At 47.2% G+C, this 13,321-nt stretch overlaps 1 protein-coding gene across 3 annotated transcripts in view; it reads right to left on the bottom strand.

The window, feature by feature from the left end:
* Positions 1–228: 228 nt before the first annotated feature.
* The window catches only part of LOC104561897 (probable cation-transporting ATPase 13A5), a 36,591-nt gene continuing 23,498 nt past the window's right edge, over positions 229–13,321 (bottom strand). Inside the window, exons 17-30 of one of the 3 annotated variants that reach the window (XM_010207754.2) lie at positions 12,914–13,031; positions 11,617–11,741; positions 11,292–11,455; positions 10,644–10,766; positions 9,752–9,831; positions 8,360–8,402; positions 7,423–7,532; positions 6,644–6,740; positions 5,581–5,653; positions 4,815–4,989; positions 4,286–4,476; positions 2,768–2,856; positions 1,852–1,932; positions 229–1,106 (exon numbers count right to left, since the gene is read on the bottom strand). In XM_010207754.2, the coding sequence (XP_010206056.2) occupies positions 906–1,106; positions 1,852–1,932; positions 2,768–2,856; positions 4,286–4,476; positions 4,815–4,989; positions 5,581–5,653; positions 6,644–6,740; positions 7,423–7,532; positions 8,360–8,402; positions 9,752–9,831; positions 10,644–10,766; positions 11,292–11,455; positions 11,617–11,741; positions 12,914–13,031 (1,670 nt within the window). In that variant the 3' untranslated portion in view covers positions 229–905. Of the gene's footprint in view, positions 1,107–1,851; positions 1,933–2,767; positions 2,857–4,285; positions 4,477–4,764; positions 4,990–5,580; positions 5,654–6,643; positions 6,741–7,422; positions 7,533–8,359; positions 8,403–9,751; positions 9,832–10,643; positions 10,767–11,291; positions 11,456–11,616; positions 11,769–12,913; positions 13,032–13,321 lie in introns of those variants that run through there. The other 2 variants (XM_062006178.1, XM_062006179.1) reach the window with 2 other exon arrangements.

Raw genomic sequence — 13,321 nt, forward strand, 5'->3', positions numbered from 1 at the left:
AAGTAGGGAGGGACTCAGCTGCTTGTACCTCTCCAGCAGGCACACATCAGAGTGTATTTACAGCCCTGCTTCTTGGCATGACCTAGTTAAAGCAAGATGCCAAGGCTTAGCCTTGCCTTCTGTTACATGACCCCAAATGTGGGCCAGGACCTGGCATCAGTAGAGCTGAAGCTGAGGGAGGTCACGTGTGTGTGCAGCAGCTTTGCTGACTTCTGCCTGTGAGAGCTAAACTGGACATAGCTTCAGCAGCCTGCCCAGCCTGATCTTACAGCAGCCCACCAGTTTTCACCTTTCCTGTACTCAGAGCATTATGTCTGCAAGAACCAGCAAGGGAGAGCTGGGTGAAGGCAGTGTGTGCACCCTCTCACAGCTGTAGTTCTCTCTGGGATACAAAAAATTACCTCGCCTAGGGAACTTTCTGGTAGTTCTTGGAAGCTGTAGCATTTTACTGAACACAGGATTTCAGCAGTGTACACGTGCTCCTCTGTCATTTATTTTGGATTACCTTCCTCTTGAGCCTGGTGGGTGTATTGACAGGATTTGGTGAAGCAGTGACTGAAACATGGAGTGAGAGAGTGATGTGGAGCAGAAGAAATCATTGCTTTGCTGCCACATGCAGTATTTTTGAGCCTCTGTAGAAGATACTGGCAAGGCCTGAGACCTGCTGTCGCCATGGAATAGAGTCAAGGCTGTTGAAATTTCATCAGCAACTGAGAGAACAATCCTTGCCTGTGCTCCAGGGCACAGCCATCACAGGCCCAGCCTGCCCTTGAATGGATGGGTTTGTGCAGGGATTTCAGACATCTCAATCTGATGCATGTCAAGGGCTGAATACATGGTCCATTCGGCGCAGTCAGGGAAGCTGCCAGCAGTGTACGGCCCCATGCCGGGCTGCAAGCTCTCCTCTAGTCCTTGTCAGTGTGTTCGTAGGTGGGGTTAATGTAAACCTCCTCCGTGTTTTTTGCCACAAAGTCTTTTGCATTTACAGGAGGCCAGTTGGGATCCCTCTGCAGCATCCTCTGCCATTTTCGGTACTGGCTGTTTGACTGGTACCCAAACCAGGCTTTAACCAGCGGACAGAGGTGCTTGTTCTCCAAGATAACATCCTGTAGAGTGACACAGCACAGGGTCAGTGCTGTTGCCCTTCACTGGAAAGGAGGGCTGCTCAGGGACAAAAGCCATCTATTGCTACATATGCAATCTCCCCTGAGCCACCCAGTGCCCCAAATACCACCTTCCTCATCTAGAGAAAGGTCTTTCGAGCAGAAAGGCTCTATTCAGTTACATCAGGACAACATGAATCTTATCTCAGTCTGTTTAACTGAAAGGGATAGTCAAGGGGCAAGTGTTTGGGACTGTAGGACAACCAGACACTGCTGCTCCTTGCAGGAGGTAATAGTAGGTGCTGGATACGGCCAACCTCAACACACAGAACACTTGAAGGCTTAGGCATTACTGCAATGTGGAATGTCACAAGCCAGCACAGTTGCTGGCCTCGTGGATTGTAGGACAAGAGTGAAGTGAGTGTTTCAAAATCTGTGGCAGGCAGCTGCCCCACGCTGCAGCCTGCTCCCTGCCAGTGTGGCTGCCCACGCTGCAGCCTGCTCCCTGCCAGTGTGGCTGTGCCTAGGCCCGCACCCTCCCTACAAGCTGCAGACACGGTCTAAAGCAGCTCTGTGGCTGCATACGATTCACCTGTCTGACATACATGATGAGTCCTATGAGAAAAAAAAAAAGGCCTGAGGGCTTATGCTTCTGCAGGTGAGTGTGGCTTCATATGGAGGTAGAAAGACCTGAGCAGACCCTGCTCCTGTTCACCCCAGGGAATAGGTGATCAACACACGCACTCACCTCTGTAAAAAGAGATACACAAAAATTGACCAAGAGCATGAGTAAGATGTAAGCTCTCCAAATCACAGGCATGCAAAGAAGCTGTTGGAAAAGACATGAACAGTAATTAGGTTTAAATTCCTTGCCAAGATCTTCATCTGTTGCTAATGATTTGAGAAGCTGACTAACATTTTCCCAGTGGCAAGCATGGAGGAGGTAGTAGGAAGTGACAGTAACTCCTTGTCACAGAGATCTTGGAAGGTTTGATGCCAGATTCCCCATGGCATCTAGCTGCCTAACTCGTCTCAACTACTTCAGTTACTGCTCAGACCTGAAGATCCTGGGGCAGGCTCTGGTACCTAAATAGTTCTGGGGAGCTGCAGCTAATCCATCTGTTTATGCCCACCCTAACGCCCAGCCTGCCCCCAAATGCATCCCGTGTGAGATGGCCGAGGCTGAGCTGCAGGTCCTGTCCCTCCCATCGTTGGGCAACGGAGCTGGGGGCAACTGCCTGTGCTGGGCCCTGGCTGGGAGCCCATGAGGGCAGAGGTAGCCACGGCCCCATGCAAGCTCTTGGTGCCCTGGGAGGGAAGAGGGTGGAAGCAGCAATCCCTACCCACTCACTTCTCTGGCCAACAAGCTTCCTCCAACATGCACAACCACAACCATCTGCCAAGCTCACCAGGCTATGAGCACTTATTCTTCCTCCTGCTGCCTCCAAGTCTCCTGCTGCCTCCGAGGAGAGGAGAATGACCTTATTAACCAAGCCCCCTGTCAGAAGGTTGTTAGCAAGTTTGAAAGGGCTGCCCTGTCAGCATCAGATCAGCAAATTCATTTCTAAGATGACCATAGCTGTAGCTTCTGGTCTGTGTGCTTAGGCAAAGAGCCAGCAAAATACACAGCATGGAAAGAAAAAGTACATTTTGTTTGCACTTACCTGCATGCGACTGTACACAGCATCGATGTCAGCGAGGAGTAGGAAGAGGCAGATTGCAAGCTGGAGGGCCAGGAGGATTGAAAATACATCTAGGGAAAGAACAACATTTGTAACCCTGGGAAGGAGGGGGATTGGTGACCAAACTCAGCAAACATGCTGATTCTGTCAAACTGCCATCATATAAAATGCCTTTTATTTTCTCCTCCTAAAAGAGGAGCTGTGGAATTGAAATTAGAGGAGCTACTCCTCAGCTCCTCTTGCAAAGCTCACCACCTACACTGTTTTTTCTTACATATGTGATTTGACATGTTCTGATTCTCACAGCACCACGGAAAACGGCCTTGAAGGGACACTGCTGTGAGGGCCCCCAGCATCCCATCCACAGGCTCAGCTGTATGCCTGCACTGCAGGCAGCAAAGGAGGCTGCTTGTGCTCCTGAGCTGACCTCCTAGGGCGTGCCAGGGGCTTCTGTGACTGGCAGGGTGCAAAGGTGGGCTATATCTGTGCCTTCCTCAGGAAGAGTGTGGCTTTTCCAAAGGCTGGGAGGCCACAGAACGAGTGCAAATGGCTCAGATGTCAGGAGGTGCCAAACTCACAGCAATTACCAGGAGCTCAGCATCTTAAAACTAGCTGGCAGATTGGGTCAGCAGCTGCCAGTGGCTTCCTGGCAACCTTCTCACTGCTAGAGACGGGCAAGTGGAAGGCAAAACCAGGGAATTGCCCTTTGCTTTCTCCTAGGGATAAAACAGGGATAAAACACAGAGAAGTGTGTTCAGATTTCTCAGCAGAGTTGTCTGTCCTGTCTCAGCCTGGCTACCTGCAGGGCAGCTTCTTTCTGGTCTCATCCACCTTCTACAGAAAATGAACACTCTGAGAAATAGATTTGGGACCTGCCTTTTCATAAAATACCTAACAAAATCAACTCTGCTAAGATGAAGCAATGTCCTGCCCTCTCATCCATGAGCTTTAATTGCAAAGGATCTATCAGTCAATCAGTGGCTGGAAGGGCTAAATCATCTCTGCAAAACTCAAACAGAAAGGTTATTGTGAGAGAATTTTAACAGTGATATTGTTGGCTTTTCTCTCTCATCTCGAGGAATGAGAGTCAGGCAAGGTAAGAATGTGAATCTCAGAGGAACTCTTTCTGATGTGTGCATTTTAAAACAAATACAGCTCATCCTCATATGCTCTTTGTTTACAGCAATACACAGTTCTGCACTAAACCCAGCCCATCATCCTCTGAAAAGCACACATTTTCCAAAACAAGATGCAGCCTCCTTGCTCAGCTCTGCTGCTTCTTTTCTCATGGAAGAAGCTGACATAAGCAGTGCTTGCTGAGCTTTTTTTTGTAACAGAGCAGGAGGAATTCACATACACCAACTGTTACTTTACATTTCAGTCACTGGTGAGAGTGCAGAAAAATCCACAGCATCCCCTTCCTACCAGCCCCTCCTGCCAGGGTTATTTTAGGGCAGGAACAGGAGCCTGTGGAGTACATATTACTCCAGCTCTACTCACAATTGGTGTAGATGGGCTTCCGGAAGGGCTTTCCTTTGGAATAGACAAAGGCCACAATGATGCAGTTGATTGAAGACAGTGACCACAGTGTAGTGTCTTCATAACTGAGGACCATGCTTGGGGCACCGCTGCCTGTACTGTTTTGTCCTGGGCTGCTGAGGGACATGTTCTGGTTCTCTGGAGAGCAATGTCTGTAAGGTAACACCCAGCATTTTGTTTCTGAGCTGCAGACAGTAATTCCCTCTTCTTTCCAACTCACCATTCTATAATAACCAGATCTCACCCACAGGAGTTGAAAAACCATGCATTAAAAAAACCCAACAAAGCACCAAAACAAACCAAACTCCAAACTAACCAAACAAACCCCCCAAAATTAGCTGAATTTTCTGATGTGTGCCAAAATCTCAGCTTTCACGTGAACAAGGACAGCACTGTTTGAGGGACAGGGGCACAGCTCTGAAGATAGACCTAGCACACGGCAGCAAAGTGATCTGCAAGCTGGAGATTAGAGACCAAAAGAGGTACTTACCTTTGGCTGGCCAAAGTCACATACCAGGACTGCTGCTTCACCAGAAGGAAGCCACAGGTTTGCATGATTACGGTAAAGCAGACATTGAGGATGACGGAGAGCAGAAAGGGAGGAGAGATGAGCTGGCTGGGAGGGCGATAAGGTGCCAGCTTCGGATAGGCTTCACTCAAGCTCACTGGAGAGAAACCAGAGGCGTTTGCAGTCCCTGGCAACCCAGCCTGCCAGCATCCCTCTGCATTTGCTGGGCATGTGGAGTTGTAGAGACACCCTCCCCCACCAACTCATCACAGGTGAAAGATGCAAAGCCTGGCTCTAATAAGCCCTAATAAGGGAAGAAACAGCTTTGATCTCCCATTATTTTCCTTCTCCTCAGGAAAACACACCAAGAAGATGAGGAATGTCATCTCATCCATAGTGATCTCCATGGGAATCTAAGAGCCATACTGGGTTCCATGCCAGGAACACCTGGGAGAGCCAGGAGCTGAAGTCATAGTGTCTGAACCCCACTTTCAGTCACCAGAACAACTGTTCCCCTTCCAGTCAAGTCTCACAACCAAACCCTATCAGTTGTGTAGATCCTGCAACGGTCTTTGCAAAGGACTATGAGCCAAATCCCACACTCTGGGCTCTGGGAATTGGTCTAGAATCAATGGTTTTGATGTTACTTGCAGCAAAACTTGGCTCCTCTTTTTAATTTTTATTGGGAAATTAAGTCAGCTATTTAACTCAGGCTCTCAGACACATCTAGCTTCCCCAAGCTGCTTACATGTCAGGCAAACTGGAAGGATGATGACCATGTCTTGTATCAAATACTGGTGATTCCCAAAGATTTGCAGTTGCTGGAGGAAAAACAAAGGCATCACCACCTGAGAACTGAAGACAGCTTTGACAATACAGACTGTAGTGTCCGCTGCTATTTCAGAGCAATGTCATTTCAGCAACAGCAGCCTCATGGCCCAGCCCCATGAGGACTAGCAAGCCCAACTTGCCAGCTGCCAGCCAGGTCTCACTGAACTCCTTGCTAAATCAAAGCACTTGTGGATGACCCAACATTTGACTGTTTTACCACCCTGCTTCTGACAAATACCAATGCCCTTTGGACCACTTAGTCACACCACAGCAGTAGCAATGACAGCCAGAGTTTCACTTTACACCAGGTTTGAAATGTCTTTGGGTAGTGGGGACACGGATCCTAGTGGCTGGGGAAGCTGTCCTTATGTGGTGACCCACCAGCAGTCCCTGGTGGCCGCCAAGCCTTGGTTGTACCTTGCAGATTCACAGCAGCTCACCTTCCTTTCTGACCTTCACCCTCTGTGGGACCACACACAGCTGTGCATGAACTGACATAAAAGAGTTGGCTCAGAGTAAATTTCCTTCACTGTTTTCTTTTCACATATAAAAATTTTAGAGGATTCATCACATACTGGTGATACACAACGGTAATTCTTCCTTTACCCTCCTTCATCTCCCTGTAACATTTCTATTTTAAAGCTTTTTTTCCAGCAAAGAGAGGCTGCTGAGCTCCCAAAGCCCCCATTTTACAGCACGTCCTACTCCTGGGGCTTCCACCACCCAGCTAGGCAGGATTCATGACTTTTGAATTCCCTTTCTTCCTTTAGATGAGATCAAGTTTTATCACTGGGCCTTTTTGCTGGTTCTGGGGTTCCCTACAACCAGTCTACCCCCTGCCAGTAATTACCCAGCTTTTGTGATCTTTGCTATTCGTCGAAGCCCTGTATGCCTTTTCCTCCTTGCCAAGTAACACCACTAAAGAGAAACACCTACGGTGAGCACAGAGGACGGATAGAAGATGGATACGAAACACTTACCCAAAACAGCAGAGAGGTGCCAACAAACTGAATCAGGTTGCAAAGGGTCAGGTATTTAACCACAGCGAAGGAAGCAACCAAAGCAGCTCGACCTTCCCTGCTCAAAACACAAAACAAAGCTAAAAGCCCCACTTTTAGCTACAGGACTGTGGTTTTACTGCTACAGATGGTGTCTGCTTTTAGAATCTGTGTTTAGCATCTCTCAAAAGAATAGAAAACAGCTCAGATTCCATAGATATATATTTTAGCCTTAAAATATTTCAAAGCCACTTAACCAGCCTTCATCTGCAGTGGGTTTCTTCCTTTAGTTTTATTCTGCAGCTACAATTTTAATATCTGGATTAAGCTGCTGTTCCTTTTTTCGTTACTAATTTGCTCAACAGTTCTGGGAATCAAGCACATTTCTACACAAACAGGTGACTGTCTTTGCATGCATTTGGTTAAATGGCATTACTAAGTGGCTGCTCCATGACTGTGTGCAGCATATGGAGATATATTTTTTTAAAGTAATGTCAAGCAAATCTGTTCTGTGATCCCTCTTATATCTGCCCTTATATCTCCCTATAGTTCATGCAACTCTGCTGCTGCACCTATGCCAAAAATGTCAGCCACCATAAGCAATGCTCTCCTAAAACAAGAGAACCCTCCCAGCAGTGGCATCTGAGGATTAAAAGCCATTCAAACCCCCTTCTGCTATATTTTTTACAGTTGGTGAGGACTGGGTTTGGTTTATCAGCACATTTGGGAGTAGCACACTCCCACTCACGCCTCGCACTCACCGGATCAGCTCTGGCACACACTGGATGGTGAGGATTTGGGAGATGAAAGGTGAGGCCATGGAGGCCTCCTGCTCCGACAGCAATATCCCTGCATGGGCTGTTTTCAAAGCCTGAAATTCAGGGGAGTCAGAAGGTGGGGAGACATCCTTCCCACCCCATGCAGTGTATTTTCTGGTGCTTTACAAGTTTTGCTTCAAGGGTCCTTTGTAATTGATCTCCGTCTATTCAGTCACCCAGCTGATCTCATTTTCCAGATATCTTCCCATCCCTGGAGCTTAAATATTGCTTTTGTTCATTTAATCCCATTATACCTATTTACAATCCTTTGAACTCCCCTGTATGCTGTTTCCTACACTGGAGTTTGTGCATACCTCTCCTGTTAAACAGATAAAATTAACATTTCATCTTCTTTTCCTTCCTTCTGTTCTCCTTCCTGTGTTTCTTTTATTGCTCTCTCATGAGTTTCCTGCAACCTGTCTTTGTCACCTTGAGTTTAGTGCTCAGGAGTGAGCTGTGGACAACTTTTATAAAGCAAGCTAATGCATTCTTACACAATTATCTTATGATAACATATTTATGCTTTAATGCAATATGTTTATATTGTATATACTATGTAGACTACAAAATATAATAGATAATACAATGATTCTCTTTATACCCTCAAATTTGCAACTGTTTAAGAAATGTTTAAGAAGTCTCTTGCCCTTATTTCTGAGGATTAAAAAGAACCCCAAAGCAGTAATGCTCTGTTATTGTGTTTGTTTGTACAAAAACTGTGTGTAGATAGTACTTTACAGTGTCACGCTGACAGAGTGTAACCACGGGCTAACTTTGGGAAATGCAGGTGCTAAGTGGTGCTGGGCAGCCTCTCATAACTACATTTCTTAGGTTGAAAGGGATAAAATTCAACAAGAACAGGAGATGAGCTCCTACATACCCTGCAGTCATTGGCAGCATCACCACACATACCCACGTAGTAACTGATGGAGGAAAAAGAAGGAAAACCTGTAAACTTTGCACACAGCTGACCCTGCGGCACAGCACCTGCTAAGGGCTACCAAGATGAAGAGACTGGAGTATCTCTCTTAGGAGGAAAAGCTGTGAGATGTGAGGCTACTTAGCCTGGAGAAGAGAAGACTGACGAGGGACCTTATCAACACTTCTAAGTACCTAGAGGGCAAGTGTCAAGAGGATGGGATGAGTCTTTCTCTGTAGTTCCTGGTGACAGGACAAGGCATACCAGGCACAAGCTGGAACCCAGGAAGTTCCACTTGAACATGAGGAGAAACTTGTGTACTGTGAGGGTAAGGGAGCCCTGGCATAGGCTGTCCAGGGAGGGTGTGGAGTCTCCTCCTCTGGAGGTTTCCAAACCTGCCTGCACTTGTTCCTGTGTGACCTAATGGAGGGGAACCTGCTTTAGCAGGGGGTTGAACTGGACAATCTCTAGAGGTCCCTTCCAACCCCCACTATTCTATGATTCTTTGATTAGCACCTGCAGGTACATCAGAGCAGTAACTCATGTTGACCCTGGAGAAGATGATGGCTGTTTACAGAGGACAAGTTGTGGAGAGAGGTTGGGGCAGAGCACACAGAACAAAATTAGAGTTAAGTTTTGAAAGAGGCTGTAGTGGGAAAGGAAAAGCTGCCACTTGATTCCAGACAGCATTCTCCCCTCAATACCAAGCACCACAGAATGGGAGCAGGGTGTGCACGTTGCAGCAGCTCCCGCAGCTGCAGCTTGGCTTGTCCCAGCATTTTCTCTTTGGTTTAGTAGAATGAAAGACACATGAATTGCTGAAACAGTACAGCAGCTCCTAAACCACTACACGTGAGGTCCCTCTGATAAGGCAGGGGACTTCAACCCTCATAAACAGAAACTGAAAGCTGCCCTCTCTTGTTTATGCTTAGCAAGAAATATCCATAGTCAGCAGGAATCCTGTTTGGGGAAGAAGCATTCCTTTGAGGGATTTGGAGAAGCATCTTTGGGGTCAAATTCCAATCTATGCAGGTTGTTTTCAGCTTTGCTAAAGGTGCATTCAGGACAGCACCAACAGCCGTGCAGGAGGTGCTGAAATGAGGGCTATTTTTATATGTGAGGTGTCTGCCTCTCCATTTTTCTCTCAGCCAGTTTTAATGCTGCCTTCTGTACTACACCAGAGAAAAGTAGTGGCTATATCTGGGAAAGAAGTGCAAGCATGGAAAAAGAAGTTGTGTGTGGGTGAAGGGAAGGTTGGAAAGATTGGTCTGGAGCAGTACTAGCTGGGCCAATCACACTTCAAGGAAACATACTATTGGTTTGGTTCAAGAAGAAAATAAAAGAGAATCTTACTTGAGCTTCTGAAACTCTTCAATGAGGCTGGACTTCTGGACAGGAGACATCCTAGCAAAGACAGTCGCGTTCACCAGTATCTGCAAAAAAGAGCCATGTGCTGCCTTGGGTGGGCATTTCTGCCTCCATCACTCCACTGAGGCAGCCTCAGGCCTCCTTGATGGATGCCTGACACTTGTAAAATATTCTAAACCCCAAAACCTACCACAATTTGCTACCCTTAGGGTTTGGGTCTCCTCTAACATCAGATGTATCCTGTTCTGTTTTCTGCCTTTCTTGTTCTGTAGGAGGTGCTGGGAGGCCAGTAATCACCACATGCTCTGCAGCAGCCTTTAGACCAGCAAGGCATTGTAAATGTTTCCCAAGTGCAGAGCAGATGGTTGATGACAGCAGCAGTAACGCTGCTCAGCCTGAGTTTTCTCTTACCAGAAGATCTGGCCAGAGAGTATAAAATCTTAAAATCCTGTCACAGCACTGGCTATTTTATGGACTGGGTGACAGGAGTTGAAGATTCCTGCTGCTAGATGTGGACGTTTTGTCTTCCTGATGCCCCTGCTGAGCAGAGGCCATTGCCAGCTCTGCTAGTGGCATGTGGGAGTGGGATTGATGTTTAATTAAACTGAAGTTGAAGCAGTGAGCATGGAGTAACTCCACTGTGCAGCTGCTCACAGTGCCACAGACACCCCTGTCATCCGAGGTCTTAGCAGATGCTGAAAGCAACTTGTTTGGATTAAACCTGAGACATGGTGGGAGACTGCCCAAGGCTGTCAAAATGTGAAGTGACAATGCTACAGCTACCAACAGGAAAAATCCACCTTTCTCCAGCCAGAACACTGCTGACACTTAATAAAGCAGAAAGAGCAAGACAGTGTTTTGTTTCCTCTGAACTTACTTTTGGCAGCAAGCTGGAGAAGTGCTTTCTAATAACCTGATAGGACTTCCCAGTCATTGCAAAATGGTAGTTGCACGTTTCTACTTCCAAGGTGATCTCTTCCTCAGTATTGGCACATAGTTCCTAGAAATAAGGCAGCATTTATTCTCAGACAGAGATCATAACATGCCATTTCACTCCCACTTTGTCAGCCTTCTGCAGCATCGTTTTGTAAAACCTTATCCCTGACAGTACTTGATTTTCTAGCTGTGTTTCCACACATAACTAATCCTTGTTAGCCCCGGGCTAAGAGTTTAGACACTGAAGTTTGGCCCAGCATAGACTCACCCAGACAACCATGTGTAATTGCATTAATTCTACACATTTTAAGTGTGATTGAAGCGGCCTCTACACCTGCAAAGCCTTGCCAGTTATTCCTGTCATTATCTCACATGCTGTCCTGGGCAGAGGACCACTGGGTTCATTATTTGTCCAGGTGCATGATCCACACCACATCTCCATATACCCTGGGGCAGATATGGACAAGCTCTCAGGTTTCTTCTGTTCCTCAGAGCTACTTCCAAAGCCCCAGCAAAGAGACAATTAGGCATTAAGTGCTCTGTTAATTGCTGCTGGCACTCAAAAGCAACCATCCCTGGCTGTGCTTACATGGGGAGCAGCTGTGTTTGCTTTGCAATCCTCTGCCACTCGCCAGGCAATGGAAGCTGGAGTGGAGCCCTCTGGTTCATTTGCTTCAACGAGGATGACTTTGCTGGCAGTGTGAATCATACCCCCATTCCTGGCCACCGTGATGGCTGTCTGCAAGTTGTCCCCTGCAAAGGCAGTGGAGGAGCAAACTCCTCATGTCTGCCACAGCAGGGTGGCAGCCCAAGTAGAGACCATGGATGTGCAACGGAGGATGCCAGGGAGCTGAATCTCTCCTGTGTGCTCTGCGACAGCCAGCACAGCCACAGAAGGAGCCTGGGGGAGTTACCTGTGACCATGACACTCCTGATGCGGGCAGCAGCCAGCTCTCGTAGCACAGGCTTTGTCTCCTGCTTCAGGCAGTTCTCCATCACCAGGAGGCCCAGGAATGCCAGCCCAGACTCTGCCTCCATTCTTGGAGCAAGGATAGAAACGCACATGCTGTTTTCCAGAGGTGGCACGAAAGCAAGACTCTCCCTGTGGTTTTTGTTCAGCAGGAAAGCCACTCTCGGTGGCAAACACAGCTGCTAAGGGATCGGGACAAGCAGTGCCCAACAAGCACCAACACTGTTGCAGCTTCAGCCAAGCTGCTGATCTGCTGCTTTGTTGTCACTAGGAAGGAGCAATGCAGCAAAGATGTGTGTGCAGAGGGACAGGGATTTGCAGGAACTGGCTGGCTGAAAACCACAGATTATGGCATATGGCACTTCTATTGCAGTCCCAATCCATTGCCATATAGGAGCACAATAACCAACTTTCATTACCCTCTGATAACAGATTCTGAAATTCAGCCCAGTAAGCCTTGCAAGAACAGTAGTAAAGCAGGCAATTAATAGTGTAATTAAGAACAGAATCAGCATCTGCTAAGAGAAAGGTGTTGTATGGCACAGCTTCCCAACAGGCTTCCATTGGCAGGAGGGAAAGGTGTTCTGGGATAGAATTAATTTTCTTCCTAGTAGCTTCCACAGGGCTGCATTTTGGGTTTATGCTGAAGAGAAGGTTGATGGCACAGGGGTGTTTTGGTTATTGCTGAGCAGTGTTTGCACAGCACCAATGCTGTTTGTGCTTCTTTCCCTGCCCTGCAAGTGAGCTGGGGGTGATGGGGGTGGAGGAAGGCCAGTGTCTGAATGAGAAGCTGGGAGGGAGCATGTCCAGGACAGCTGACCCCAACTAGCCAAAGGGCTGTTCCATACCATAGGACAGCATGCCCAGTATATAAACTGGGGGAGTTGGCCAGAAGGGGTGAGTGGTTACTTGGGCATCAGTCAGTAGGTGGTGAGCAATTGCATTGGGCATCACCTGTCTTTTTCTTGGGTTTTGTTTCTCTTAATTATTATTATTACACTTCATCTTTCTTACTGTTATTATCTTTTATTTTAGTTATTATCCTTATTCCTATCTTAACTCATGAGTTTTGATTTTCTTTTCCCACTCCCCATCCTACAGGAAGTGTGGGGAGGGGCAGGGAGTGAGTGGCTGCCTGGTGCCTCCTTGCCAGTTGGGATGAACCACAGCAGAGGGGAAGGTTTGGGGCAGATAGGAAAGCAACCCCAGGGAGATACCAAAGGCTCATCAGCACAGCTTACCTCTCTAGGTTGCTCATGTCTACATCCTTGCCCAGGTTTAGCACTTTATGGGCCAGGGCAATGACTCTGAAGCCTTGGCTTGTGTATGTCTTAAGCTCCTTTAAGAAGTTAGATGGAACTGTTTACAGGAAACAAAAGTTTCATGGTTAGAATATCCCATCCTCTGTGATTGCTTTTCTAGGGTTAAATGCCTGTCAATTAAATGCCTTTCTAGCCTTAGTTATAGCACTGCAGCCTCACAAAAGAGAGCTCTTTTCTACCAAGGCTGGGTAACTGAGTGTTCAAACAAGTGATCTCTGCACCTGTTTTATACTTTAAATGCATGTTAAGGTGCAGGTAGGGAAGACGAATTACAGGACAGAGGACAAATGACTGACTTCATAATTCTGTCTCAAGCTTTACTACCTA

The sequence above is a fragment of the Colius striatus genome, chromosome 12 (assembly GCF_028858725.1).
Source record: "Colius striatus isolate bColStr4 chromosome 12, bColStr4.1.hap1, whole genome shotgun sequence".
Classification (NCBI taxonomy): domain Eukaryota; kingdom Metazoa; phylum Chordata; class Aves; order Coliiformes; family Coliidae; genus Colius; species Colius striatus.